General features: G+C 39.3%; 3 protein-coding genes across 7 annotated transcripts in view; 2 read left to right on the forward strand and 1 right to left on the reverse strand.

The window, feature by feature from the left end:
- Positions 1–2,891: 2,891 nt before the first annotated feature.
- Positions 2,892–8,352, reverse strand: LOC128610285 (prostaglandin reductase 1). 3 transcript variants are annotated; one of them, XM_053629516.1, is made up of 9 exons: positions 7,852–8,352; positions 6,932–7,045; positions 6,808–6,853; positions 6,351–6,410; positions 6,052–6,219; positions 5,157–5,430; positions 4,421–4,526; positions 3,213–3,331; positions 2,892–3,080 (listed from the first exon to the last, which is right to left on the reverse strand). In XM_053629516.1, exons 2-9 carry the CDS (start codon positions 7,035–7,037, stop codon positions 2,970–2,972), a joined length of 990 nt encoding a protein of 329 aa, XP_053485491.1. In that variant the 5' UTR covers positions 7,038–7,045; positions 7,852–8,352; the 3' UTR covers positions 2,892–2,969. The 3 variants fall into 3 exon arrangements, with proteins under 3 accessions (XP_053485491.1, XP_053485488.1, XP_053485489.1); XM_053629513.1 differs by having other exon boundaries at positions 6,932–7,054; XM_053629514.1 differs by having other exon boundaries at positions 6,932–7,098.
- Positions 8,226–13,664, forward strand: haus3 (HAUS augmin-like complex, subunit 3). Of its 3 annotated transcripts, XM_053629511.1 has the most exons (5): positions 8,226–8,350; positions 9,718–10,726; positions 12,088–12,548; positions 12,635–12,917; positions 13,445–13,664. In XM_053629511.1, the coding sequence occupies exons 2-5, from the start codon at positions 9,767–9,769 to the stop codon at positions 13,658–13,660; spliced, it is 1,920 nt and encodes a 639-aa protein (XP_053485486.1). In that variant the 5' UTR covers positions 8,226–8,350; positions 9,718–9,766; the 3' UTR covers positions 13,661–13,664. The 3 variants fall into 3 exon arrangements, with proteins under 3 accessions (XP_053485486.1, XP_053485487.1, XP_053485485.1); XM_053629512.1 differs by lacking the exon at positions 8,226–8,350 and having other exon boundaries at positions 9,253–10,726; positions 12,635–12,869; XM_053629510.1 differs by lacking the exon at positions 8,226–8,350 and having other exon boundaries at positions 9,254–10,726.
- Positions 13,665–14,291: 627 nt separating this feature from the next.
- The window catches only part of poln (polymerase (DNA directed) nu), a 54,132-nt gene continuing 43,361 nt past the window's right edge, over positions 14,292–25,062 (forward strand). Inside the window, exons 1-9 of the mRNA XM_053630131.1 lie at positions 14,292–14,422; positions 16,091–16,178; positions 16,439–17,256; positions 19,131–19,343; positions 19,603–19,631; positions 21,254–21,820; positions 22,570–22,742; positions 22,890–23,002; positions 24,695–24,843. Coding sequence (XP_053486106.1) covers positions 14,308–14,422; positions 16,091–16,178; positions 16,439–17,256; positions 19,131–19,343; positions 19,603–19,631; positions 21,254–21,820; positions 22,570–22,742; positions 22,890–23,002; positions 24,695–24,843 — 2,265 coding nt within the window. The 5' untranslated portion in view covers positions 14,292–14,307. The remainder of the gene's footprint in view (positions 14,423–16,090; positions 16,179–16,438; positions 17,257–19,130; positions 19,344–19,602; positions 19,632–21,253; positions 21,821–22,569; positions 22,743–22,889; positions 23,003–24,694; positions 24,844–25,062) is intronic.

Consider the following 25,062-nt stretch of genomic DNA (forward strand, 5'->3'; position numbering starts at 1 on the left):
ACCTTTTGACTGAGAAATATGGAATATGATGAAGAATTATAATCTTGCAGTAGAGCTTCCTACAATGGAGAGATCAAACCTAATATACATGGTGTTGCTTTACATATAACGATGGACGTTCTCTTTCAGCGCATTTTGGTTTGCCCCATATAATTCCTCAACCTGTAAACAGGGTATGAGGTCACTCTGAGGCTGATTGATGTAATGAATCAAACGACTTTCTTTTTTTTTTACACAATAATACTACACTACTATATACCACGTCTTTTCGCCTAGATGTTCATTATTAGATATTGTCATGAAATCTGAGGACCCACCATTTGTCCATTCTTGTAAAAGTAGAAAGATGGCATGGTGATGATGTAGTGAATGACTACATCCTAGTGGAGACACAGTGGGAGAAGTTATATTAGCCGAAATAAATATGCTCATTCACCACTAGGCTAGCAGATAGCAATCTTTAATATCATCCTTTCATTTGGGCACACAGCTCCCAGTGCACTCTACAAGACGGGACATCACAGCTGTCTAGGTGCCATTTCAATGCCCAGGAGATCTATGCAAACTAGTCTCATTTCCTTTGATGTGGTGCAGGCAATTTTTAGCATGTTTTTGTAACCTCTCCTACTAACAGTGCTGCAAACTCCTTCTTTAATTTTACCAAAGGAAGTAGTGTAGAGAAAAATTAAGCAAGGCAGAATATTGTTCTAAAAACAACCACGGCATAAACCTGCCATGAGTAATATGAAACGTAACATTTACCTTAACTGGCTGACATTTTAGACCAAGAAAAATGTTACAATTGATACAGGATAACTGAGAAGTTGAGGGTTAATGGTTTTGCTCAACTTGAACTTTTTTCAACATGGGGAAAGTCTTCAGAACAGAGGGCTTTGAATTTTCATGGTAACATGACAAGCTGAATTTCTTTGTTTTATGAACTTTAGGAGAGAGAAAAAAAGGCAGGTTAGAGAATGAGTGTTTATAGCTGTTGTGAGGAAAGTGATAGCAGGCACTATGGATGGATAAAAAGTACAATGTGTCATTCGTTGATTAATAATTAATAATAAAGGGACATTGTCATTGGAAAATAATCACCTTTGGGCTGTTAACAGTAGCTCTGCTAATAAGTTGTCTGGTGAAAAACTACTTGAGTAAATATCTTTTAATATCTCCCAAACTGAGACAACTAATTTGAAAATGTTATATATCTGAGGAAGGGGGCATGATGGTTTAGTGGTTAGCACATTTGCCTCGCACCGCCTGAGTTGGGGTTTCGTTTCCTGCTGCTGCCCTGTGTGAATGGAGCTTGCATGTTCTCCCAATTCTTCAGGGGTCTCATGGTACTCTGGTTTCCTCCCCCAGTCCATAGACATAAGTTGTAGGCTTACTGGAGTTTCCAAAATTGCCCACAGTGTGTGTGTGATTGTGCCCTGTGATGGGTTGGAACCCTGCCCAGAGTGTCCCCTGCTTTGTGCCCCGAGATTCACTGCAACCCTGTGTAGGATAAACAGTACCGAAAATGGATGGATAGATACAAGGAATGCATTTCTGAACGATTATATTAACTAAGCAACTGAGCTATGCTAAAGCTAAAATGCCACCCCACCACCTCAATTGTAAACAGCAGTGATCACCAACCCTCTTTCTTCAGATCTGCTTTCCTGCAGGTTTCACCTCCAACCAAAATCTAACACACAGCAATGATTAGATAGTCAGGTGGGCATGATTATGGTTGGAGCTAATCTTCAGGAACAGGGTTGGTGACCACTGGTCAACAGTATATAAAGAAAGGTAATGTTACTAGGCTAATATTTTACATTTCAAACCAGGAGTGCTGATGCATGATGGGGGGTGTCCCTTATTTTTCCTCACTGAAGATGGCATCCTGATGGCTAAAGGATAGACTTTGAGCAGGAAACTTCTTTGCTTTGATTGGGTCTCATAATTAGTTTTTTAAATTTTGAACATAGTTATTTTAATAGAGTTAGTCATCTGGGGTTAAATAACTTTTTAGCCTGTAACAGAAAAGCTGAAAGTATTTGAAACGCTCAAACATTTTAAACAGGGATATGTAGACTTAATATTCACAGAAGTCTTAACATACTGTGCAAATGAGAAACTGGTGTTATATTTCACACACACACAAAAAAAAAAAATGTATGTTATACAGATAAATGTTCATTAAATTTCCATTCAAGCACTTTATCATAGTCTGGGTTGCCATAAATCCAGATTGTATCCCACACCAGGCATGAGGTCATGTGGAGAAAAGGACCTGCAGTGCAGTTGGACAAACACAGGAAGCACTGCATAATACATTCATCAGTAACTTTCAATATTTCCTTGTCTTGTTTCATTTTAATAGAATCATTAACAATATTGTATCACAGCACCATCTAGTGGATATCAACTATTTTGAGCTGAAATAACTCATTATCACGAAGAAATAAAACCTGAAGGGAAACCTGTTCGTCGTGAAACCATGCCACCGATCTCTACACACTACCAATTGTCTCATGTGCTGCACACAAAACTAAAAATCTAAGACAAAAAAAAAAATCCTTGAACTATTTCCCCATGTGTAATGAATAGATGTACTATATGAAAGAGACACTTTTTGAATTAAATTACAGGGGCGGGGGGGAGGGACCACAAACTTGTCCGCAATATTCAAATTTTTTTGAGGTGCACCTGTAAAGTGTGCCGCAGTGTGAACACAGAACAGAGGTATATTGTTTGGACATTGAGCTCAGCTACAATTTAATGCTGCCAAAATCTTAATCTTTAAAAGCTGCTTTCTCTACTATAAACCATTCTTAAAAAAAAAAAAAAAAAAAAAAAAAAAAAAAAAAAAAAAAAAAAAAAAAAAAAAGAAGAAGAAGAAACTCTACAAAGACAAACCCAAGATTTTATTACATGTGTAGCAGGGGACAGTTTCACAAGTCTGAGCCAGAAGAAAGAAGCTTTCAGACTTTAACAATGGCTTTCCCGAGGTTTTCTCCCTGCAGCATCCCCATGAAGGCAGCTGGCATGTTCTCAAAACCCACAGTCACATGCTCTCTACACTTCAGCTTTCCCTACAGAATAAACAAAAAACAGCCAGTCCACAAAATGTGAATAAGTCAATTAAAATTGGATTCAAAGACTCCACATTAGCTAAGGAGGATACGTTCAATGAGGAGTTAAGAGACTTAGAAGCTACTACTTGCCTCCTGCAGCCAAATCAACAGCCTTTTCAGAGACTCCGCATTCTTATGTGCCCATCTCCCCACCAAGAAGCCCTCCATCCGCAACTCCTTAAAGAGTATAGGCAGGTGTGGATAAGGACCTGTGAGAAAGACAGACAGACCCTTCCCCATTATGATACTTTTGCCATATGTGCCATAGTGTATGTCGACACCCGATTATCACACCCATATATGGTTTGTCCCCAAATTGTTTGAAAGCACAATTGTACAGAATGTCTTAACCCTGTAGCATTAAGATTTCCCTTCACTGGAACCAAGAGGCCCACACCTGTTCCAGCATGACAATGCCCCATGCACAAAGTGAGCTCTGTAAAAGGCACAGTGTGCTGAAGTTTCAGTGGAAGAATTCAACTGCACTCCGGGCCTCCTCACTTCACCTCAAATGAGCGAGTGCCTCACTAATGCTCTTCAGATCCTAATAATGGAGTACAGAGACTCACTGTGTCTGAAAGCTCTCCCTCACTTGTTCATGATTTACTGTTCTATATAGAACAGGATAATGGGGCAGCAGTGAAGGAAACATGAGACGGAATTCAGACAGAACTCAATATTCAAGAAACACAATCATGATATCATTAGATAAACATGAATATTAGGATTAAACCATCAAGCCGAAGCTATAAATATACAATAAAGAAAGCATTAAAAGCTAGACTTCTATTGAAGATACAAGACTCAGTTACTTGTACAGCCAACAATTACTTTGTTATTTGTAGCAGTCTGACTCTTATTTACATTTATATACAAAGTCTGTCTGCACTGGTATACAGCTTAACAATGAAATGAAAAACTGAAAGAGAAATCACTACACACTGTGGTACTTATTGCAGAAGTAGTGTACATCAGTTGCACTATAGGTAATAAAAGTGCACTATCCAGGGAATAGGATTTGTCCGATGAGAATTCAGAACACATTACAAAATAGCTGCACCCCATATAGTGCGTGAGACACGCCAGTGGATAAGAGACCAAGGACGTGGTAATGTATATTTAAGAGTAAGACCAATGTGTCTTACAAGTGCCAATTACAGCATCACAAGCTAGGCCCTTTTTTTTAATGACTATCAGCTTTCTGGAAAGCTTCCAATTGTATAAATTTACAGTTAACCTGAACTTAAATACTTAAGTACCAAGACAAGATTGAAGTTTGGCATCAAATGCAGACAGACCTGTTTGGGGTTCATCATCATTGTAAAGGGAAATTCCTCCACAAACAGCGATCCTCCCAAACGTCTTCATCTGTGAAAGCGCAACACTGGAGAAATGCCCACCAACCTGTTAATACAAGTAAATTGTCCTTTAGGGCATCAACAAACCAAGTGGAAATGGGAATACTAGAGCAGGGATGCCCAATCTTTTCCACAGAGGACCGGTGTGGGTGCAGGGTTTCATTCCAATCAAGCAGAAGCCATACTAGAATCAGTTTAATCAGCTCATCTTGGCTTTCAATAGACCCAGGTGTGGTTTCTGCTTAATTTTAAGCTGCCACTGCCGGGCCCTTGAGCAAGGCCCTTAACCTTCAACTGCTGTATAAAAAAATTAGAGCTGCAAGTTGGTCTGGATAAGGGTGTGTTAAATGCCATAGATGTAAATGTAATGAAAACTTACACCGTCCCATTCCAGATAAAACTGGACAAGCCTGTACTACCATTAATCCATTACCCTCATAAGTGAGACACCCAATATAACATTCCAATTTCTTCTACAGCAGTGGTCACCAACCCGGTTAGTGGAGATCTACCTTCCTGAAGACCTTAGCTCCAACTATAATCATGCACAATCATGCACGCCTTAAGTTCTTGATAAACTAACACAAGTGTATTGAATTTTGGTTGAGAGGAAACCTGCAGGAAGGTAGATCTTAAGGAAGAGGGTTCTTCTACAGACCTAAAACCATTTCCTTACATTATCAAAGTAGCACTCATATCCCTCTGGTGAGGCTTGTTTTAGAGCTTCCTCCAGAGAGGACACAGTTTTGTAGTTGAAGGCATAGTCGAAACCCAGCTCTTTCAGATAGGCCACTTTAGCATCACTCCCAGCTGAAGCCACCACTTTACAGCCTTTCAGTTTAGCAATCTGACCCACAACGCTCCCAACAGCACCAGCCGCCGCGTTCACCAGGAGGGTCTCCCCCGGTTTAATGGCCAAAACCTCTTCTAAACCATATAGACCAGTCAGCCTGTGGCAAGAAAAAATAAGGGTGGGCTTATTAATCATTAACAGTACAAAATAATTAAAGACTAATGGATTGGACTGAGCTTTTTAAATCTGAAACAAAATACATGCAATGCTAAATGCAGCAAGCCTTGCAAAACCAGAAAAGCAGAGTCAGTGAGCACAAAAAGAAAAAAAAAAAAAAAAAAAAAAAAAAATTAAAGCCATACAAGCTTCCCTCAAAACCATTCAATTGCACTCATCATGATTCATAAACATTTTTAATTGGCTGTTTTCCCCCATGTTGATCCAGTGTTTCATAGCAACCTGCAAAGGTGCCCGTCATCTGAAGTTTTACAGGGTTTTTTATTTTTTATTTTTTTAAAGAGAAGCCATCATAATATAAAACCTCTGTTTCTCCAAAATGAGACCTGATTGAAAACTCACAGCATACATCAGTTTCGACTGGGAGAGTATCTCAAATTGGATTTAGGTCATCACAGGCACAGCTAGTAGCATTAAACAAACACAAATATTTGAATACATACAAATAATTTCTTCCAACTGTATGCTTCCACCTTTATCCCTTGTTATTTTGAATTACTTTATCTTCCAGCTGATCAAGGATCATAATCTGAATTTGTACCCTGGCATGCCGATGGCGCCGAGAGCAAGAGAAAGAGGAACAGTCTGAGGCCAGTCGCTCAGGACCCGGGTGAAACTGGTTCCATCGGATATTGTGTGTGTTCTCCAGCCGCACCGGCCAACTACATGACTGCCCTCAGGAAATGCTGGGTTTTTACTCCGAATTACTCTGAGGAGAAAAACATGAAGATTAAAGGAATGAGCATAAATGACTGAATGGACATAACAGTAAGGTAACTTAACAGTACTAATAAAGACAGAAAATGATTCAGCAACATAGTGAAAGAGTTTGCCTCTTACTTGGCCACTTGCGCTCCGATCACCACATCTCCTGGCTGCATTCGCCCACTACTAAAAGGCCTGAAAATAAAAGGGACCATCAATACAACAGCCTTCTTAAGAAAATATGCTTAATATCTCAAGCAGAAGGCAGCAAATGTGTTTTAATTGTTTAACTTGCAAAAATACACCATCGCTAAGAGTTTTTTAAAAAAAAATAATAATAAAAAGCTCATGTGAACACAGGAACAATTATAGATGAACATATACAGTATAAAAACATGTCAACACCATCCAGAATCTAACTGCAAATCAAATGGCTTCAAACAAAGAAAAGAATTTTAATCAAAAATATAACTGCTGGATTTGAAAAGCAAAAAACTATGAAAAAGACAAATGTACATACATGTTTATTTACCTCAAATGTCCAAGTTAATGAAAGCTACACAGTTGAAAGAACAGACAGATTGATGCTTACCGCATGTAGGGATCCACACTTAGGAACACTGCTTCCAAAAGTACTTCTGCAATAATTATTCACAATGAGCAAAAATAAGATATGAATCCAGCAGACAAAATGTGAAGTGTGTTCATGCACCAACCTCCATCTTTTGGCTCAGGCAGCTGCTCCAGCTTCAGCTCAAAGTCACTGTCTTTAGGAAAACCCTCAAAGTACTGCTTCAGGATCCACGTCTTGGCTTGGACCATATTTTTGCCTGAGGTAACTGGGGTAAATGAGTGTAAAACTACTGCATACCTAGCTAAGCATCTGGGGTTGTAGAATGCAGACAGAATAAAATATTGTTGTTATAATGCTGCATATTGAGATTGCAATATACCTTGAGATATACTGCTTCTATATTGACGTGCAATTGATAGGCCTCATAGATAGATATTTGCACATTATATGCAAATCATAATTGCACCTTTGATGTGAAAGGATTAAATAATGTAAAGCTGCAGTAAAACCCAATGCTAATTAATGTTAAGCTTAATGTTATTAATTTTTTTTTTCAGATTTCAATTTTTCGATACTTGAACGACTAGGGTGGAGTCGACCCCAGCCAAAGAGTCAATTCCGCGATTCCAGTCAATCGAGAATCGACTCCGAAGGTTTGTGAAATGTAAATAGCTCTTGTAATGAAAATAGCTCATGTTCGCTCACTGACGAGGTAAATTAAGAAAGCAAAAAAAGATAATAATCCGAAGTCAAACAAAATGTATCTCTACACATCGTAAACGTCAGCAGTCTGACAGTATCGAGAAATTTTCTGGAATCGACTCGAGTGAATTCAACCGTCGAATCAGAGTCGGAGTCGACTCCAAAGTTTCTGGAGTCGAACAGCAAGCTAACAATACAGGTTTGAACACAACAGAAGAAAGTTAAATCTATTTCCATGCCGTTATTCTTTATACCAAATACATTTGCTTGAAATGACGCTGTTTAAAAAAAGTGCAAATATTACCCTATTTATTTATTTATTTATTTATTTATTTATCTATCTATCTATCTATCGTTTACCTGCTATAGATGTCTGTGCAATTCTACGCCACTGAAGGGGTCCTGATCCGTGTGTGTTTGTTGTGTGTAGACTGGCTCTTGCCTTTATCCTTTTTTCTCATAGGCTTACGCTACATCACCTGGATTCTGATTGGTTGACATAAAAAGACGCCAATCATATCTGACTTGGCAACGTAATCACGTCTTTAAAAAAAAAACAAACAAAAAAAAACATATTAAACCTATTTTTAAAGTGGCGACCCAAATCAAAACGTATATTCAGTTGTTTAATTCCTGAAAAAAGCAGACATTTTTCGTTATGGTTTAATATTTATTTCATATGGAATATTAATTAAAAAAGAACAGCCCACCCACAAGAAATGACGTAGACCTGCGCGCGCTCTTTCCGTAGTTTTGAACGGGCTTCACGAGACGCTAACACTCCTCGTTGAGAGATTAGCCACACTGCTAACTGTTCGCGAGACAAACAAACTAACCAGAATCACCGTTTTATTCACAGGTAAGAACTTTCTTTAAAAAAATAATATTTACCCAGTTAATTTATTGCTTTCTTGACGTTATCGCGCTAGCTTGTTAGCTAGCTCGAGCTAGCTGTTTCCTAGCTAGTATACTTGAATAATATACGCTTCACTGTTTGTCGCTGGTTAGCTAAGCTAAGCTAACGCCATATTTGTTCAGCTTCAACTGTCACTTTATTCGCTCAGCATCCGAGACCAATTCAGCGTTAAATTTAAGATTACTCCTAACTTATCCGTCTTGTATGTTAGTATCGGTTATGTTAAGTTCATGTAGCGAGGTGAGTTATTGGCTATTATACCGCAAAGTACAATAAAGCGTTGATTAATATTCTGTAACAGCAGCTCCAACTGTAGTTTACTGTAATTCAAATCACAGGTTTAATTTTTTTTATTAAAGCACTGGTTTTAATATGCTGTGTTTCTATAGTAAGAGTTCATTCATATTAGTTATTTAAACACTGGTCAGGTGAAGTTCTCTGTAAGGAGACGTTTATGTGAGAGTGCTTTGTACAAGTCAGGATATTATTCCTCACAGGAGACATTTCAGGACAGAAGACACGCCCTTATCCCTTCTGCGTCCCTTTTATTCATTTATTCGTGCATGTTTTTGCCTGACTGGAGATTATTGGGAATAGGAGATAACAGTTATAACAATATGTTATATGTTTACACATGAAATATTAGTGGTGTGTAGATTTCTATAGACCCCAAACAAACTTGCTACTCGATAGTCTACATGTACGGCAGTGATATCTACACAAAAAGCTGTGGAATGACCAACACAAGTTTTTTTGTTTTAAGTATTTTGCATGTATAATAGTAAATGTTTAAAAGATATTGTTTTTATTAATCAATCAAAAGCTCACAAAAAATCATGGTAAGGCTGAAGTTTTGGTCACCAAACGTGACGTTCAGACGTTTCAGCCTCGCCGTGACTTTTTTTGTGAGCTTTTGATTGATGAAGAAAAATAATATATGTATTATTATGCATGTGAATTTTTGAAAAACTTGTGTTGGTCATTCCACAGCTTTTTGTACTGAGGCAGTAAAGAAGAAATGGTACTTCTGTGGCATTTCTGTAACATTTATTTTCCTGACCTCATTCTTCAACTTGTCTTCTTGCTCTCCAGCAACTTTTTTTTTTTATTATTCCCAGCGTTTTTGTAGGACGTGTCGCTGGACGAAGCATTTCGGTACTCGTAGTCAGCCATTACATCAAAATTTGCACGCGCGTTTTAACGTCTTCGTGTAATGCGTCTCTCTCCCTCTCTCTCCCTCTCTAGTACTTGGTGTTTTCTTGGGTTAGGAGGTTAAATAAATCTGACTTTCTTCTCATAATTTACTGCAGGGAAAAAAAAAATTGTAAGCTTGTTTGGGGACTCGGCGTTCCAACAATCATGCTCGATGGGGAGAGGTTCGTTGAGGCGTTGTCACGGTTGGGTTATCCAAATGCATCTGCGCTGAAAGGTTCAGAATTTGATTGGTTGTTTGACGCTGCGCCAGACAACCTGCATCTTTTGCGCGTCTTCTGCCACCGTCTGAACCGCAACAATGCCCTCACTCCAGAAGAAGTGCAGGCGTTTCGGGTGCTGCGCGAGTCTGGGAAGCCCGTCATGGACGACGCGACACTTGGGGATCTGTTAAAAACATGTGGACCGATTGATGTGGGTGGGTCGCTGTCCTCACTTTGTGGGGAGGAGGATGTTTCGGTGGAAGAGTTAGAGGCTGAGCTTCAGGCCCTGCGGAAAGAGAAGCAGCTGAAGTTGCGAAGACTTAAAAAGCTGCAGGTGTTGGCCGCCAGCCGAGGCGCTGACTCGTCTGCGGCTCTTGGATTGCTCCAGGAAGGTAGCGGCGCGATGAAAGAGGCCAGCTCTGCTCTCGCGGTTGAAAACGCAGCCACAAATGCTGCCTTGGAAGGTCTCGTGAAGGAGACCCAGAAGCTTGCTGGTTTCTTCCATACTGAGGACTTGTCAGTGGGACAAAATAATGAAACCACCGCACCCTCTGCTTCTCAATCAGTGCTGCTGTCCCAGCTTCCTCTGGACACTTTCCTCCACCAGGAGGAGCAAAACACTAAAGCCTTGGCCACCTACACCCAGCGTCAGTTCTTCCAGGGCATCTCAGACATGGTAGAGACCTCGACCTCCAAACGCTTCCAGCTGACAGAGCTGAGCTGCTGCAGTGAGAGTGAGGAAGAGGAGGATGAGAAGCTTGTGGAGAGCAGGAGGAAGGAGATGGCCCAGCTGCAGTGGGCTCACATTGTAGCACAGCACCAGCTGCTGAAGGAGCAAGCAGAGGAGCGTGGAGACCAAGCACTGAAGAACTGGCTCACTGAGCAGCTCGGCAGCCAAACACAGGTGCGTATACAGGTAAAGGGTAAAAAATGCACACTACCCATCAAAAGTTTTGACACGCTCATTCTTTATTTTTATTTATTTTTTCCCACTTTTTATAATAATAATAATAATAATAATAATAATAATAATAATAATAATAAATTCATCAAAACTCTGGAGTAACACACATGTAACTATGGGAATTATGTTGTAATAAAAAAAAATCCAAAATAAATAAAAATAATTTAGTATTTTAGCATCTTCAAAGTAGATATCTTTTCACCTAGAATTTCCAGAAATGTATTCTTGGCGTTTTCTCGACCAATTTCTTGAGGAATTTCCCTGAGATGCTTTTTAAACAGTATTAAAGGAGATCACATCTACGCTGGACACTTATCGGCTGCTTTTCAGAATATTTCACTCAGAGTCGTCTGTTTAATAAATATATATATATATATATATATATATATATATATATATATATATATATATATATATATAATTATTTTTTTGTCAATAAAATGTTAGATTTCTAATGAAAGAAATGAATATGTTGGCACAGTTATATTTTTGTCCACAACACCGATTTCACACATTTAATCATCCACCTTCAGATCAAAAGGTTTTTAATATCATGAGGAACATTTCAGTTGAGTGTCTCCAAACTTTTGACAGATAGTGTACATTCGGATGTTTTAGATTCCTCTTTTTGGTTTACTTGTAGAACCATCTCGAAACACAGTTTGTTAAACATTTGCACCAAATGCCATATCAAGTGTCTAATCACCCATATTTAAAAAAAAAAAAAAAAGAAAAGAAAAAAAAAGTATTGACCCAGAGGTGATATTGTAATGCGTATCACACTTGGTTGCGTATGTGGCTGAGTCCTGACTATGAAGTCTCTTTTATACCCTATGTAGTGTGATGAATGGCTTGGAGAATAAAAAAAATATACATATGACAACTTGAAGAGGGCTTGAATGGATGGTGTGTTTTTTTTTTGTTTGTTTGTTTGTTTGTTTTTTTTAAAAGAAATATAGGTAAATATAATCACTAAAAAAAATTATTAGATTCATTAACATTAAATCTTTTCATAATAGGATAACCTACTCTTTACTTTTATACTTTTCAGCTTTTGTGGTTGATCTGAGTAGTTAATATTGTAATGCATAAATAAAAATTTTTTAATGAAGAATTGAATATTTAAAAGAATTTAACAGGCTCTAACATGAACATAAGTGATATCTTGCGTAATTATATGTTTAAGTTACCAATATTTATACAATCATGTTGTTTAGTGCAGAATGATTGTTTCCTGCACTGTGATACAGTTCCATATCTTTAACTTTAACATTGTTCCTCTCGTTCTCTCCCCTTTCTAGCCAATGGGCTCTCTGCAGGCCTCCTGGCGCGAGCCTGCTCTGCGCTCAGAACTTCTCTCTGTTCAGTCTGACCTCGAGGCTCTGATGCGAGAGCCTGTCCGTTCCGCTCTGCGTGACAGCGCTCGCCTGCTGAACGTGCCTGTGGTGCGTGGTGACTTGGCACTTCAGATTGCCAGGCAGAACTATTACACAGCCAGGCAGACCGAGGTCAGGGACCAGCTCCTCCGACAGAAGGCGTCGTTTGAGGTACTGCGGTTGGTGCAGGACACTGAGCTCAGGATGGGGAGAAGGACGGCGACTCAGCTGGGTGAGGTCATCAGCAGGTTGGAAGGGGCGTCTCAGAGTGCAGCTCAGAGAGGGAATATACTGGCCCAGCCTGAACTGACCCAAAGGCCCTGTCTAACGCCCTGGCGTAACACAAAACTGCAGGTCATCAGCTCTAAAGATGTAGCCTTTAGCAGGTGAGGATGAATGAATAAATCTAAATGTCATCTAATGTTATCCTTGTTTCATTCTCAACTTCTCTTTCTGTATGTGTGTATCTCAGGCTGCTGCAGATGCTGGAGCTGGGCAAGCTCTCTGAGTGTAAGGATCCCATCCTGACCTACGGGAGGTTGGAAGCTGAAGCATCTAGCTTGCAGAAAGAGCTTGTTTCTGTTCAGGATTCTCTGGAAAGGGCGGCTCAAGAGCAGGGTTACAGCAGAGCACGTTTAGAGCACGACCGCGACGCTCTGGAGCGCTCGGCCTATTCGGATATCGTGCAGCCGCTCCTGAGGCCGCAGGTATGTGCTACAGCCACACCCGCTCAGGAGCTCTGCCCTAACGCACAGGTACGTTTTTCCTCACACCTTTCTGTTTCTCATCCTCACCGCCGTACTTCATTCTGAGAGCTCGCAGGCAGCGTGAGATGATTTCGATTATTATCCTCTTGCATGTCTGGTGGCGGTTTTGCACGGCTTGTGTAGGGTGGTGCTTTTACTTTCTGGGGTCAGGAGTGTACTTTTTAGGGTTTGCCAGTCCCATTAATTCTTTTGGTGTAATATTTTGTGTTTGTTTTTACTTCAGTCACACAAATTCACAACATGTAACTGCTGAGAGATGCTACAACCATCATTCATTAACAGATCTGAACAGGGAGGGATACAATGAACAATTTCATGTTTTCTTTGAGTTGCATGTAATAAAATATTTCTGGGGGGAGAAAAACTCTAAATACCTGAACCCTCCTGAAGTTAAGTACTGCACCTTAATGTTATCGGGCTGTTGCAAAAGATTCCCTGTGTCATAGCTGCACGATATTGTCCATATGGTTCAGTATTCAAAGGAATCTGTTCTTTCGTCCTTTTTTTGTATATAGGAGGTGTCTGTTGTCCTGAGTGAGCTGGAAGAGAAGCAGAAGAATCTGTACAAGCTTTTGCAGGACATTGTAGGAGACTTGCGGACCAAAAGGGCTCGACTAGAGCAGAGCGCCACCCTCAGACGAGAGAGAGAACTGTACGTCTACTTTCACCTAGACCCCACCCTGCTCAGCAAGGTGGTGCGTGAGATGGAGGCCAGGGCTGGTGTTAAGTAGGTGGAGGAGCAGATTGTGTACCTCTGACCCTCCAGGAAAGGAGCTCTGAAACTGAGGTCAGGGGAGACGTGTTGCAGTTTTGACCCCGAGAGCACCAGTTGTGTGAAAACATCATCAGCTTGTGCTTTTTCTGGATTCTGGACTGCCTTTTGACATTTATAACTGCAGTGTGCTACCCAAAATGTCAATGACGTTTGATTGTAGAAAGTAACTGTTTTTTCTTTGTACATCTAATTTTGGAAAAGTAGACACTTTTTAATAAGGAACTTTTGTTAATAAAATGTGTGTGTGCATCATGTTTTTCCTAATCATGTGTCTGTGTTTGATATGATGACCAAAGTTCCAGTTATCTGTTAGTCTTCATTAAACTGTATATCTGTAAACAAACAAAACAAATCCGCTTCGATGGAAATTTGCTCTCATGAGCTTAAATGCACATTGGTTGAAGTATTTAAATCTGGCAATGTTTGTTATAAATTTGTCTATAAAATAATAATAATAATGAAAAAAATAATAATGTCAGTGAAAATCTGATCGACTTCACTTCTTAAAGCATACAGTCTGAAGGCCTACTGTAACTTCGCAGTGCTTTTGTCTCTGTGTTTGTTTAGGTCTGTTTAGTGAGGAAGGACAGAGGTGTAGGTGAGATGGAGAACCAGCCCTGTAGCATGCTGACTGCAGGCCCTCTGTCTGCAGAAGCCCAGAGGGTCCTGGCTGCACTGAGAGCTCAGTATGCTGGCAGAATAGACAGCAGACCATACAGTGAGTCAGGTTTAGAGAGGAATCCTTCCATGAATGGTTATTCTGTATAATCCGTATTCGAGATGACACCAGTCCAATATCCTGTATCATATTAGCTAATGGCAGAAATAATTGTGGGTTGGGTATATAGGAGAAAACGTATCGGATCCTATAACCAATGGCAAAGATCGAAATTGTACATATGTGAAAGGAAAGAAATGTTATTTTTGGAACTGAAAATTTTTGTGTGTTAATGCTTGTGCATCCTTATGTCTTTTTCATTTTTGTTTTGTTTGAGTGAATGCAGACAGCATAAATTTAGCAAAAGGTGTATATATTTATTGGAATTTTTAATATTTCACCCTCATTTGCTTTCATAAATCTGTTTTAAACTAGATACACAAAATGGTTACATTCAGGACCTTGAGGATATAAATGGCCCCATTCAAACTGCAATATTTAATCCCTGTGACGTTTAAGCATAAAATCATGCATTCTGTGTTAAAAGACTTTTATTTTGTTGACAAGGTTTCAAAACATTGAAAAACATTTTTTAAATTGTGAAATGTATAGTATTTTCTCAGGTTTAGCCTGTGGGGTAAATACATGTTTTTCCTTTTTTCTGGTTCTGCTGTATTATTGAGCGCTGCAGACCAACCGAATAAATGATGCCGCTATAACTGTGTGCATGTGTGTTTGTATGAGTGTACTGAAAATTTCATGTGTGTGTGAACAGTTTGAAAGAAAGAAATGATATTGTACTGGAAACCACAAATCCCACTCCATGTATACAAGAAAGAAGTTTGCTGAGCTTTGAAGATTTTTGCATTATGTAAAGAAACTGGTATTTAAAGGGTTAAAATTCTGAAAAGGAATGAATGTTTGGTAATTATGATCAGTGATCAATTAAGTCAGTGAATGTGGAAAAAAAAATATTAATATGTAATATTTCTATGACAGTTATTTTTGACATGGACATTTTTGTCCTTTATGGACCTGAGTGGTACGTATTTATTTATTTATTTATTTATTTTTAATCTGACTGCATAAAAAATATGAATACATCAAATTTCATGCAATCAAAGAAAATAATTCTTAGCATTTAGTATATGGAAAATAATTACTATTTTTCTTTTTCTTTTTTTCATAAAAACAACAACAAAAAAAAAAACATCTGTGTCATTGTATAAACAAACCAGCATTTAAAGGGTTAAATTCTGAAAATGAATGAATGTTTGGTAATTATGATCAGAACTGATGCTGGTAAAAAAAAAAAAATGACATCAGAGAAAGTGGAAAAATATTAATATATAATATTTTTATGATGGTTTTTAGACATGGACATTTTTGTCCTCTATGGACCTGTGTGTAACTTTTTTTAGTTGATGCACAAAGGTTAAATAACACTCAGTTTTGTGACAACTGAATAGTGAGCTCATGATATAATGCACCAGTCAATAAAATACCTAAAATTACCCATACACTTATTGATGATGATGCGTTTCTCACTAACAAAAAAATTCAAAGCTGTCCTATACAACATAAGGTAAGGATGTCTACTGGATATTTGGCTTCCAACTAATGGGTTTGGAAATATCCCCAAAGTCTAGAGGACTGTGTTTTAATGTTAAAATTTTATGAGTTCTTGATGTTCTGTGAAATAAATATAGCGTTTTATTGTTTGTTCAGTAGCGGACTCCTTTGGCAGAGCCCCCAGGCTGTCTCAAATTCATGGCGCCTTCGACAAACCTCCAAAACCACACACACAGACTAAAATGTGAGTTCTTGAACGAGGTAATTTAATTAAAAAGTCAGTTGTGATATTTCAAGACTATGCAATGTCGTTATTTTCAGATACTTTGTAATGAAGTTAAAAGACAGCCTCAGCTCTGCTTTTGTGTCCTTGACATAGGCCTTATGTGAGCTCCAGCTATCATAGCTAAAGACTAGTATATCTTCCTCAGCCTGATCTTGTCATTAATGATTCTTTATATGGTTGCAAAAATGACGATTCATCATCTGTCTTACTCACTCCAGACTTCACAAGGAGAGAGAGAGGCAATTATTCAAACACTCCCCAGAGATGGAGCTCCCCAGTCAGCCTGACCTACGGCAGTTAGGTGATGGAGATAACAAATTTAATCAATGGGGAGCAGATAAACGAGGTGATAGGAGGCCAAGATATTATGGAGATGATGGCAGTCTGTCAGGGTTTAACGCTGGGAATAACATCCCATGTCCCAGCAGAAGCCCTCCAGAGCCAGATCCACAGGGAGAAGAGCTTTTCCCCAGGAACAGCTTTGTTAACAGGAGAACCCCACAGGCTGTCATGGGATTACCAGAGACACATAGTGAGATCTCCAGTAGGAAGGAAAGAATCCAGCTACTGGCTTCTAGTGAAGAGGATTGTAAAGCAGAGGTAATAACTCGCACCCCTCCTGTGAAGAGACGGCGGTTTGGTAATCTGCAAATACCCATGATCACCTGTTCAAAACAGTTTGAGGAAGATGATTCTAGGCAGAAAAGTGAAGTTGGGAAAACAAATGAAAACCCTGATCAGATGCCGTTTTGGAGCTTTGAAGAGAAAAAAGCAGAAGAATACTCAAGATCACTGGAGTGCCAGAGTTATTTAAAAGACAATCCAACATCCAGGAGAGAAAGTCAGACAATTGGTCTCGCCTTAGCTGATTCTTGTCACGACTCGGCTACGAATAAAATACTAACGAACGCAAGCCATCTGCCAGTTCATCACAATTTGGTTTCACTCAGAACCAGTGACTTTGACCAGTACACAGTGGACAAAGAAGAAGCATCAGTGACAGAGATAGAACCAGCCAAAGTGGAACACAATGCTGGTAAGTGGAATAATACTTATAGTGTCCAGTAGGAGGAGCTCAAACACTTTGTCTCCATCAGATCCTCACTCCCAGTGACAGAGTAATGGCACTACAATTAAACAGTCCCAGCACTGTTCCCTCTCAACTAGTTCTAAAGATCAGAATCATAATACTGATCATCTTTATTTCTATAGCACCTTTTGATACATAAAAGTCCGCTCCAAGCACTTCATGAGGATAAGTGTATTGCATTGCATGCTCTAAAGAGGTTCTCGCTAAAGTGAACTGATGTCTGTGTTCCTGGCATCTAGGTTTTGTTTTTTCTTTCTTTTAATCGGTGAGCTGGGAGACACAGGCTGCACCATTGACTGGCTCCAGATTACTGCTCAGACAAATGCCTCCAAATTGTTCCTGTAAAAATTGATACCCACTTGTACAGGTTTAAGCCTCTGACTCTCAAGCTTAGGCCAATTTTAACTCATTCGATCAGTGCCCTCTGCAGCTCAGGTGTGCTTCTGTGCTTATAAAGATTTTTAAAGTGGGTTTTTCCCCTACTGAAGCTCAATGTCGCAGGCACACTCATGCATTCAATGGGTTAGACAAAATGGTACTGGGCACACAATCGCAAATGATTAAAAATTGAATCCTACAAAAAACTGTCTATATATGTAAAATGATACACTACATGGAAACCTGACCATCACACCTATATCTGCGTTTTGAACATCCTGTTCCAGATGTAGTCTCTCTCCCCCCCCTCCCCCCCTTGCTGTTATAATAACCTCCACTGTTCTGGGAAGGCTATCCACTAGATTTTGGAGTGTGGCTGTGGGGATTTTCCCGTTCAGTCACAAGAGCATTAGTGAGATCTGACACTGATGTCGGACGAGGAGACCTGGAGCACAGGCTGCGTTCCAATTCATCCCCAGAGTGTTCAGTGGGCTTGAGTAGCTCAGGCCACTCGGGTTCTTCCACTCCATATATTCCACTTCCACTCCAAATAATGCAAAGGGGCATTGTAATGCTGGAACAGGTTTCCACATCTTAGTTCCAGTGAAGGGTAACGTTAATGCTACAACATACGAAGACATCCTGTACAATCGTGTGCTTTAAACATTGTGGCAACAGTTTGGGGAAAGACCCGCATATGGTTGTGATGGTCAGGTGTCTACAAACTTTTGACTATATAGTGTACCTTGCCTGCTTAATTTCAGACTCTCATAAGTAAGACTCTGAGCAAGGGCAGAACGAAACTCTCAGTTTAGCGAATATGACCTAGTTAGCAATCCTACATGATCTGTATTTATATTAAACTCGGTTTAAAATTAAATTTCATACATGTTCAATTTAATGTAATACAGTACTAATGATTTAGCAAAATGAGAGAACAGATAACCAGCGTAATCATGTCTTGAATGACCTAAAAAAGTGAATACTATTAGCTTTTCTCGCCATTAACTAATGTCACGTTGAGCCAGCCAAGCTACAGTAATAGTTACTCTGCTAAACTATGATTACAGCTCTTGAGAGGCTCATATCATTGAGAGACTGTTGGCTCGAAACCCAGCAATGCCACAGCTGTACATGGCCGGAGGTGCAAAAGAACAAAATTGTCCTTGCTCTTTGAGTGGGTAGGATGCCATTCCTTTCTCCCCTGTCAGTCAGAGTAATACTACCTAATAGTGAGCTCAATTATATGAAAAAGGGCAGTTAGCACTTTCAAGTTTCCAAGTGCATATTCAGCTACCCTGTAAGGTCTGTCACAGGTCACCGTGCACACACATTCACACACTCGTTCGCATTTATGAGCAATTTTCTCCGGGCTACTTTTTTGTGTAATAGGTGTGTTGTGTGTATCTGTGCATTGACTCACAATCTTGTATCTTCTGCAGACCTGTACATGCATCAGTCCGACATGAAAAACGATCAGATGGAGACCGAGGAGCTTGGCATTGAGCCAGAGAACAATGCAGCTCCTAAAGTCACAGAAACACATCCTGATCAGCAGGCCTTCTCACAGGTATATCAACAGAATGGGAGTACATCAACAGAACCTTGTACGACAATCAACCTTGCAGACAATGATGTGTTTACATATGAAATCAGTTGAATATAAAACGTTTATGCATTTGTTTGGCTTTGCTTATGTGAAGGTCAGCTGTGCCTTGGATTTGCTAACAACTCGGCATCAATCTCGACACTTACATTTAGACGTACTAACAAATGCTTTGAATTGTATTGCTATAAATTTCACCTCTGGGATTTACCCTGAATCTTATTTATACCGTTTACACCTCTTTGAACAGGAGCAGCTGGCTCATTTGATCTTCCTGACCTCTCTAAACTGCTCTGTAACACCGCTAGAATTTGCTGACGACGACATCAGGATGTCTGTTTGTGTGCTTTAGAGTTATTCACACACGCTGCGCAGGGAGTAGTGCTACATCCAGGAGCAGTTAAAGTTATTGACTTTTTGCATTCTTTTCATGCTGAGCTGAACGCACTGCGGTACATTATAGGCGTGAATATATCGTGCTGACAGGATGGATACATATTCATAACCAATTTTGCATCAGTATATAGATAAGACATGAAAACTCTACCCTGAGTTCAGCATTAGAGAATTTCTCGATGCTGGGGAACAAGTGCTAATAACAACCAGTCTTATTCAGTTGATATTAGTTTTTTAGACCTCCATGTGGATCCAAAAAGCACATAAGACATGCTTGCTATTCATCACCGATGGCTGTCTGTAAAGAAAAGGATCTCTAGTGCTTTGTATAGGATATGCATGTATGGGGTATTACCTCAAGGTGAAACTGAACCTCATGAATAATGGAACAAGTGTTTAAATTATGTCAAGAAGCAGAATGCTTACATTACTGACTAAAATTGAATTGACTGTTAATGGGTCAGTGACAAAATTGTTGGTTTTGCATGTTATTAAACACTTTAATTTTCAGCAAAATCTTCAAGTTAATACGCTGGTCATGGAACATGGTATAACCATCGGTAAACAATTTTTCAGGCACTCACCAAAATAAGTAAAACATGAAGAAAAAAAAAAGAAAATTCTATAAGCATATTACATTGATTGCTCAGTAATTAATAAATGAAGTTTATTAACCGGAAACTATGAGCAAGGCACAGGTCAGACCGGACACAAGTGAAATCCACCTAAATAAAAGGGTTGTTTATTGGGAGAAAAAATTTCATTTGCTTTTCATAGCTGTTTCTTTTGCACCAGTTTCATCTAGAAGAACCTGAAGAAGCTGTGTGTGTGTGTTTTAAAAAAAATACTAATTACCTTAAACTAAAATTATACCCAACAAGTTAATAATTTTTTTTAAAACAATATACCAAAAACTGAAATTAAGGTTGAAATTAATCACGACCAAAAAATCTTTCAAAATGATTTTATTTCGGAAATTTCATGTCGGTGAAAATTTAATTTATAAAAAAGATCTATGGCTTTAATAAATAGCCGAACTGTTACTGCACACATTTAAATAATCACCCTTATATTTGAGTAAATAAATCTATGCTGAAGTGGCAGTGAAAATTATTTTATAGTTCAAGTTTAAGAACCTCTTTTTTAAGACTTTATAAATCAATAAAGTTGGATCATAAGTATTGTTTTTAGCAATAGATTTTAATTAATTAGCTAAAAAAAAAAAAAAAAGTGAAATCTGAAATTACTGCAAATTCCTAGTTAGCCACGTTGATTTATAATTCGGACACCATGTGCATTTTGCCCCTGATCTTGTAGCGACGATAAAGTGTAGCTTTTTAGAAGGTAAAGAGAACGTGCTAAGCAGCTATGCTTTTAGTATACGGTACAGATTTTACGCTAAAGTCACGCCGATGACCGATTTATTTTTTTTCAAACAAATTTTCAATGTTTAATTCCTCACTTATAAATTTTGTTAATCGTTTTTAATTCAATTCAGTACAATTACGTTCTCATTTACTCATTTGTTTATTCACTCGCTCATTTCTTGCCATTCATTCATAGGTAGGTCGTACGAGTTCTGGAGTAGCGTGTGTGCAGAACGTGACCCTTCCAGCCAAGTGGTCTGGAAAATGGGAGCCTCGTCAATCATCACAAGGGACTCCTGAAATCGAATCGTGCTCTAATCGAACCTCCAGCGTCAGTGGAGACGCTAAAGTGCAGCTTATTCACCAGGCACAGCAGAGCAGAGGGAGAAGTCAGTTTCTATACCCATTGAAAAGTATTCAGAATCAGGAAGAGATGCCAGTACAGACAATGACCCCTTTGAGAGAACATACGAAGCACGAATCAAATGTAGAAATTATCCCCAACATCCCTAAAGCTGCCAGACAGAGGTGCTCTGCTTCAGAGGTGAATGAGCAGATACACCCGGACAGAGACAGGGATGGGGACAAGACCAAAGAGACTACCAAATGTACTCTAGCCCTAACCTCTGACCCCCGAGTGTGTGACGCCAGCCGTCTCTCACAGGAAGAGAGGATGTGTGTGTTGGAGGAGGCTGCGAGTGCGAGGGCGCTGGTGGTTACGATGGTATATCAGGATGGAACCACACAGCTGGACCCTGAGCAGGTGGGCTGAGAAACTGACAGACAGTTACACCAGTCTTACTCTGGACAAGGCCTGACTGGTGCTATTTTACTGCATACAGCCTTTTAACATCGGCTCTTCAAACATTTTGTGTTTTCTTCTTTTAAGATGCTATTTTTAGGCTTTGTCGAATGACTTTCCCAGCAAAGCGCCCTGGATGTTCAATGTCATTGATCATTCTACTAAGTCAAGTCAAGACATAAAACATGTTTTGCCAGACACTGAATGAATGTGTCACTACAGTACACTACAGTACAGAGTGCATTATAAGTTTCACACCAAACTCTCTTTAAAAATACTCCCAAATGAAGTACACATCATCTAATTATAAAAATGAACTGTTTAAGCCGAGTTTAAAAGTGAATCTCAAATAGCGCTTCATTGGGCATGTAGTACACTGTGTAGCTTCCACAATGGCATTGTGTTATACCCTACATACTGAGAGAATATATATATAATGAATAGGATTTGGCCTAACTGTGTGCTGAAGAAGCATTCTCATAATTTGATTTGTTTAATAAAGTACACCGTTTTCATTTGCATTTGTTTGTGTGATACAAATGCACACTGCTAATGTTACTTTCAGCTGTGACGGTATATAATTATAGGCTCATTAACACACCAATGCAATCATATAATCAAGTCATAAATATTGAAAGCAATCCACGGTGGAATTCATTTTTAATAACTGATCAATTGTACTGTGGTGTGTATTGACCTTTATCATGCAGAAATGCCCCCGCCGTGCTGTGTGTGGAGTTTTGGTTCTGCTGAAGAAGAGTCTCGATTCACTTGTTCTGGAGGAGACTGGAGCAGCTGCGGAGAGGGTGCTGTTTCTGAGACTAGAACAGAGACCTGCCTGGGCTCAGAACGACCCACAACACAGTCAGGATCTATTCAGCAGGTGTGTGTGTGTGTGTGTGTGTGTGTGTGTGTGAGTGAGTGAGTGAGTGAGGAAAGATAGGACTCCCACAGCCGTACTAGAGGGGAGTCCATGGAACTTATTAATGCTTTTTTTTTAACAGATGGTTCTTGTTTGTGTTTGTTATAGAGAGATACTGGTGAAGATGGTGTGTGGAACCCAAACTTTTGTGTGTTATAAATCTAAAGACCTCCTCCGAACAGTACTCGGGCATTTCAGCAAGAATCTGAGCTGGAAACAAGGCAAGACACTAACATCTGTTATACACACTGTACTGTTGTACCACTGGAGCTCCTTAGCCCCGGTGTAGTCTGTAGTGTAGATCAGTGGTCACCAACCCTGTTCCTGTGTTCCTGGATATCCTCCTTCCTGAAGACTTAAGCTCCTTAAGGCATGATTAGATGGTCAGGTAGACACTATTACGGTTGGAGCTAAAGTCTTCAGGAAGGTAGATCGCCAGGAACAGGGTTGGTGACCACTGCTGTAGATGGTACTAATACCATTCTGCTTCGTTTATTTTCTGTCATGTGCTGAATACCAGCCACTCTCGTGTATTCATCACTCGTCCAGAGACTATTCGTGTAATCAGAAATACGTGGAGATTAAATAATGACAAACCTCTGCAGATGTGTAGAGGTTTTCAGCCTTCAGTCTGTAATTGTATATTACTATATATAAGAATCTAGAGTAAAAATAGTCTTTTTTTTCAACTGTAAATATGATTGCTAGCTGTGATTAACTATTTGAGTATATATAGAGTGCATACAAATAAAAAAAAATTAAATGTTCACCAGAAAGCGTCCTTTTGTTTCCCTGTAAAAAAACTAATTTTAAGTATAAGGACTTAAGAAAGGATTCATCGAAGAATACTTGTAAACTACTGTTAAAATTCACATGAAAGGTTTCCTCCTTTTATTGACATTACTTTACTCTAAAATCCTGTCAATATGCTCTTTTTCTTTAATCGCCTCATTTTTAAGCAAAAAATGCTCAGGCAGTTCCTGTTCCTGTCACAAAAGGCATGCCTCAAGGCTCAGTTCTTTGTCTCCTCCCCTTTATCATATTTATTCTCCTCCTCTGTCAGATAATTTGGCAGCATAGTCTTAGCTTCCACCGTGATGCAGATGACACTGAGATCTGTTCTGTGACTGAGATCCATCATACCTCTACCACCCACATCTATAACAGCATGTGTTCAAGATTGATGAAACATTATGGATGAACCACTCAGTTGGAAGAGACAGTTTGCTGAAAGCTTTTCTGCAGCATCAAAACATTCCCTTACTTCGAAGATAAATTAATTTGAAAGAGCCAGAAACCCTTGTTTATGCTTTTATAATCTCATCCCTAGGCAACTGCAGTTCTCTCTTCATTTACATATCCAGTAAACATCTAAATAGGCTGTAGCGTGTTTACAGTTTAACTGCCACGATCCTCACACACGTGGACGTTACATCTACGCTTGAAAAGTTACCGTACACTGCCTGGCTGTCTCTTCCTGTACTACCACTTACATTTGAAGCACTTTGTATCCACTCCATATCTCACTAACAAATTGTTTTAGTATATTGTTTAGTACTGTACCTTTCCTCCCAGTTTTTTTTTGAGTTTGAGCATTAGGAAGGTGCTATATAAATTTTAAAAAATCTTTTTTTTTTTCACTTTATACACCTGCTAAATGTATAATACAGTTTAATAAAGCTACGTCATGTAACGTGAACCTCAGGTTGTTTGCTAATGGTTAAAGGGTAGAATACACTGCAGCATAACTGAATTTTCGTCGGATTATTATTATTATTATTATTTGTGGAACGCTAAAGATACTGTGACGTACTGTGTTGCATATACACTATGAACAGTCTTTACCTTTAGTGCATCTAGATACTGTGAGTGGCTATTGAAGACTGGCCGGTCTGTGTGTTTTTTTCCGTCAGTGGCCGGTTGTCAGGTGTTGGATCCTCAGATTGCTGCCTGGTTACTAGATCCTGCTGATTCTGCTTCCTGCTTTCAGGACCTTTTCAACAAATACTGTACTCGGCCCACCACACACACCCCTGCACTGGCCGAGCTCGGACACAAGAAGGTCAGAACACACACAAATGTCACTGTACCACAACGCACACCTCAACCCGTACAGCCAGAACACACGCATACAGTATACATACGCACACAGAGGCACTTTTCCATATTGTGCACTGAGATCTTGGATGAGTTAGGACTTCAAATCCAGGTGAAAACCATACTTTCCTGGCACTTAATTAAATGAATCAAAAAGCACAAAACATCCGAAGGGCACGTGGAA

This window comes from Ictalurus furcatus, chromosome 7 (assembly GCF_023375685.1).
Source record: "Ictalurus furcatus strain D&B chromosome 7, Billie_1.0, whole genome shotgun sequence".
In the NCBI taxonomy this organism is placed as follows: Eukaryota; Metazoa; Chordata; class Actinopteri; order Siluriformes; family Ictaluridae; genus Ictalurus; species Ictalurus furcatus.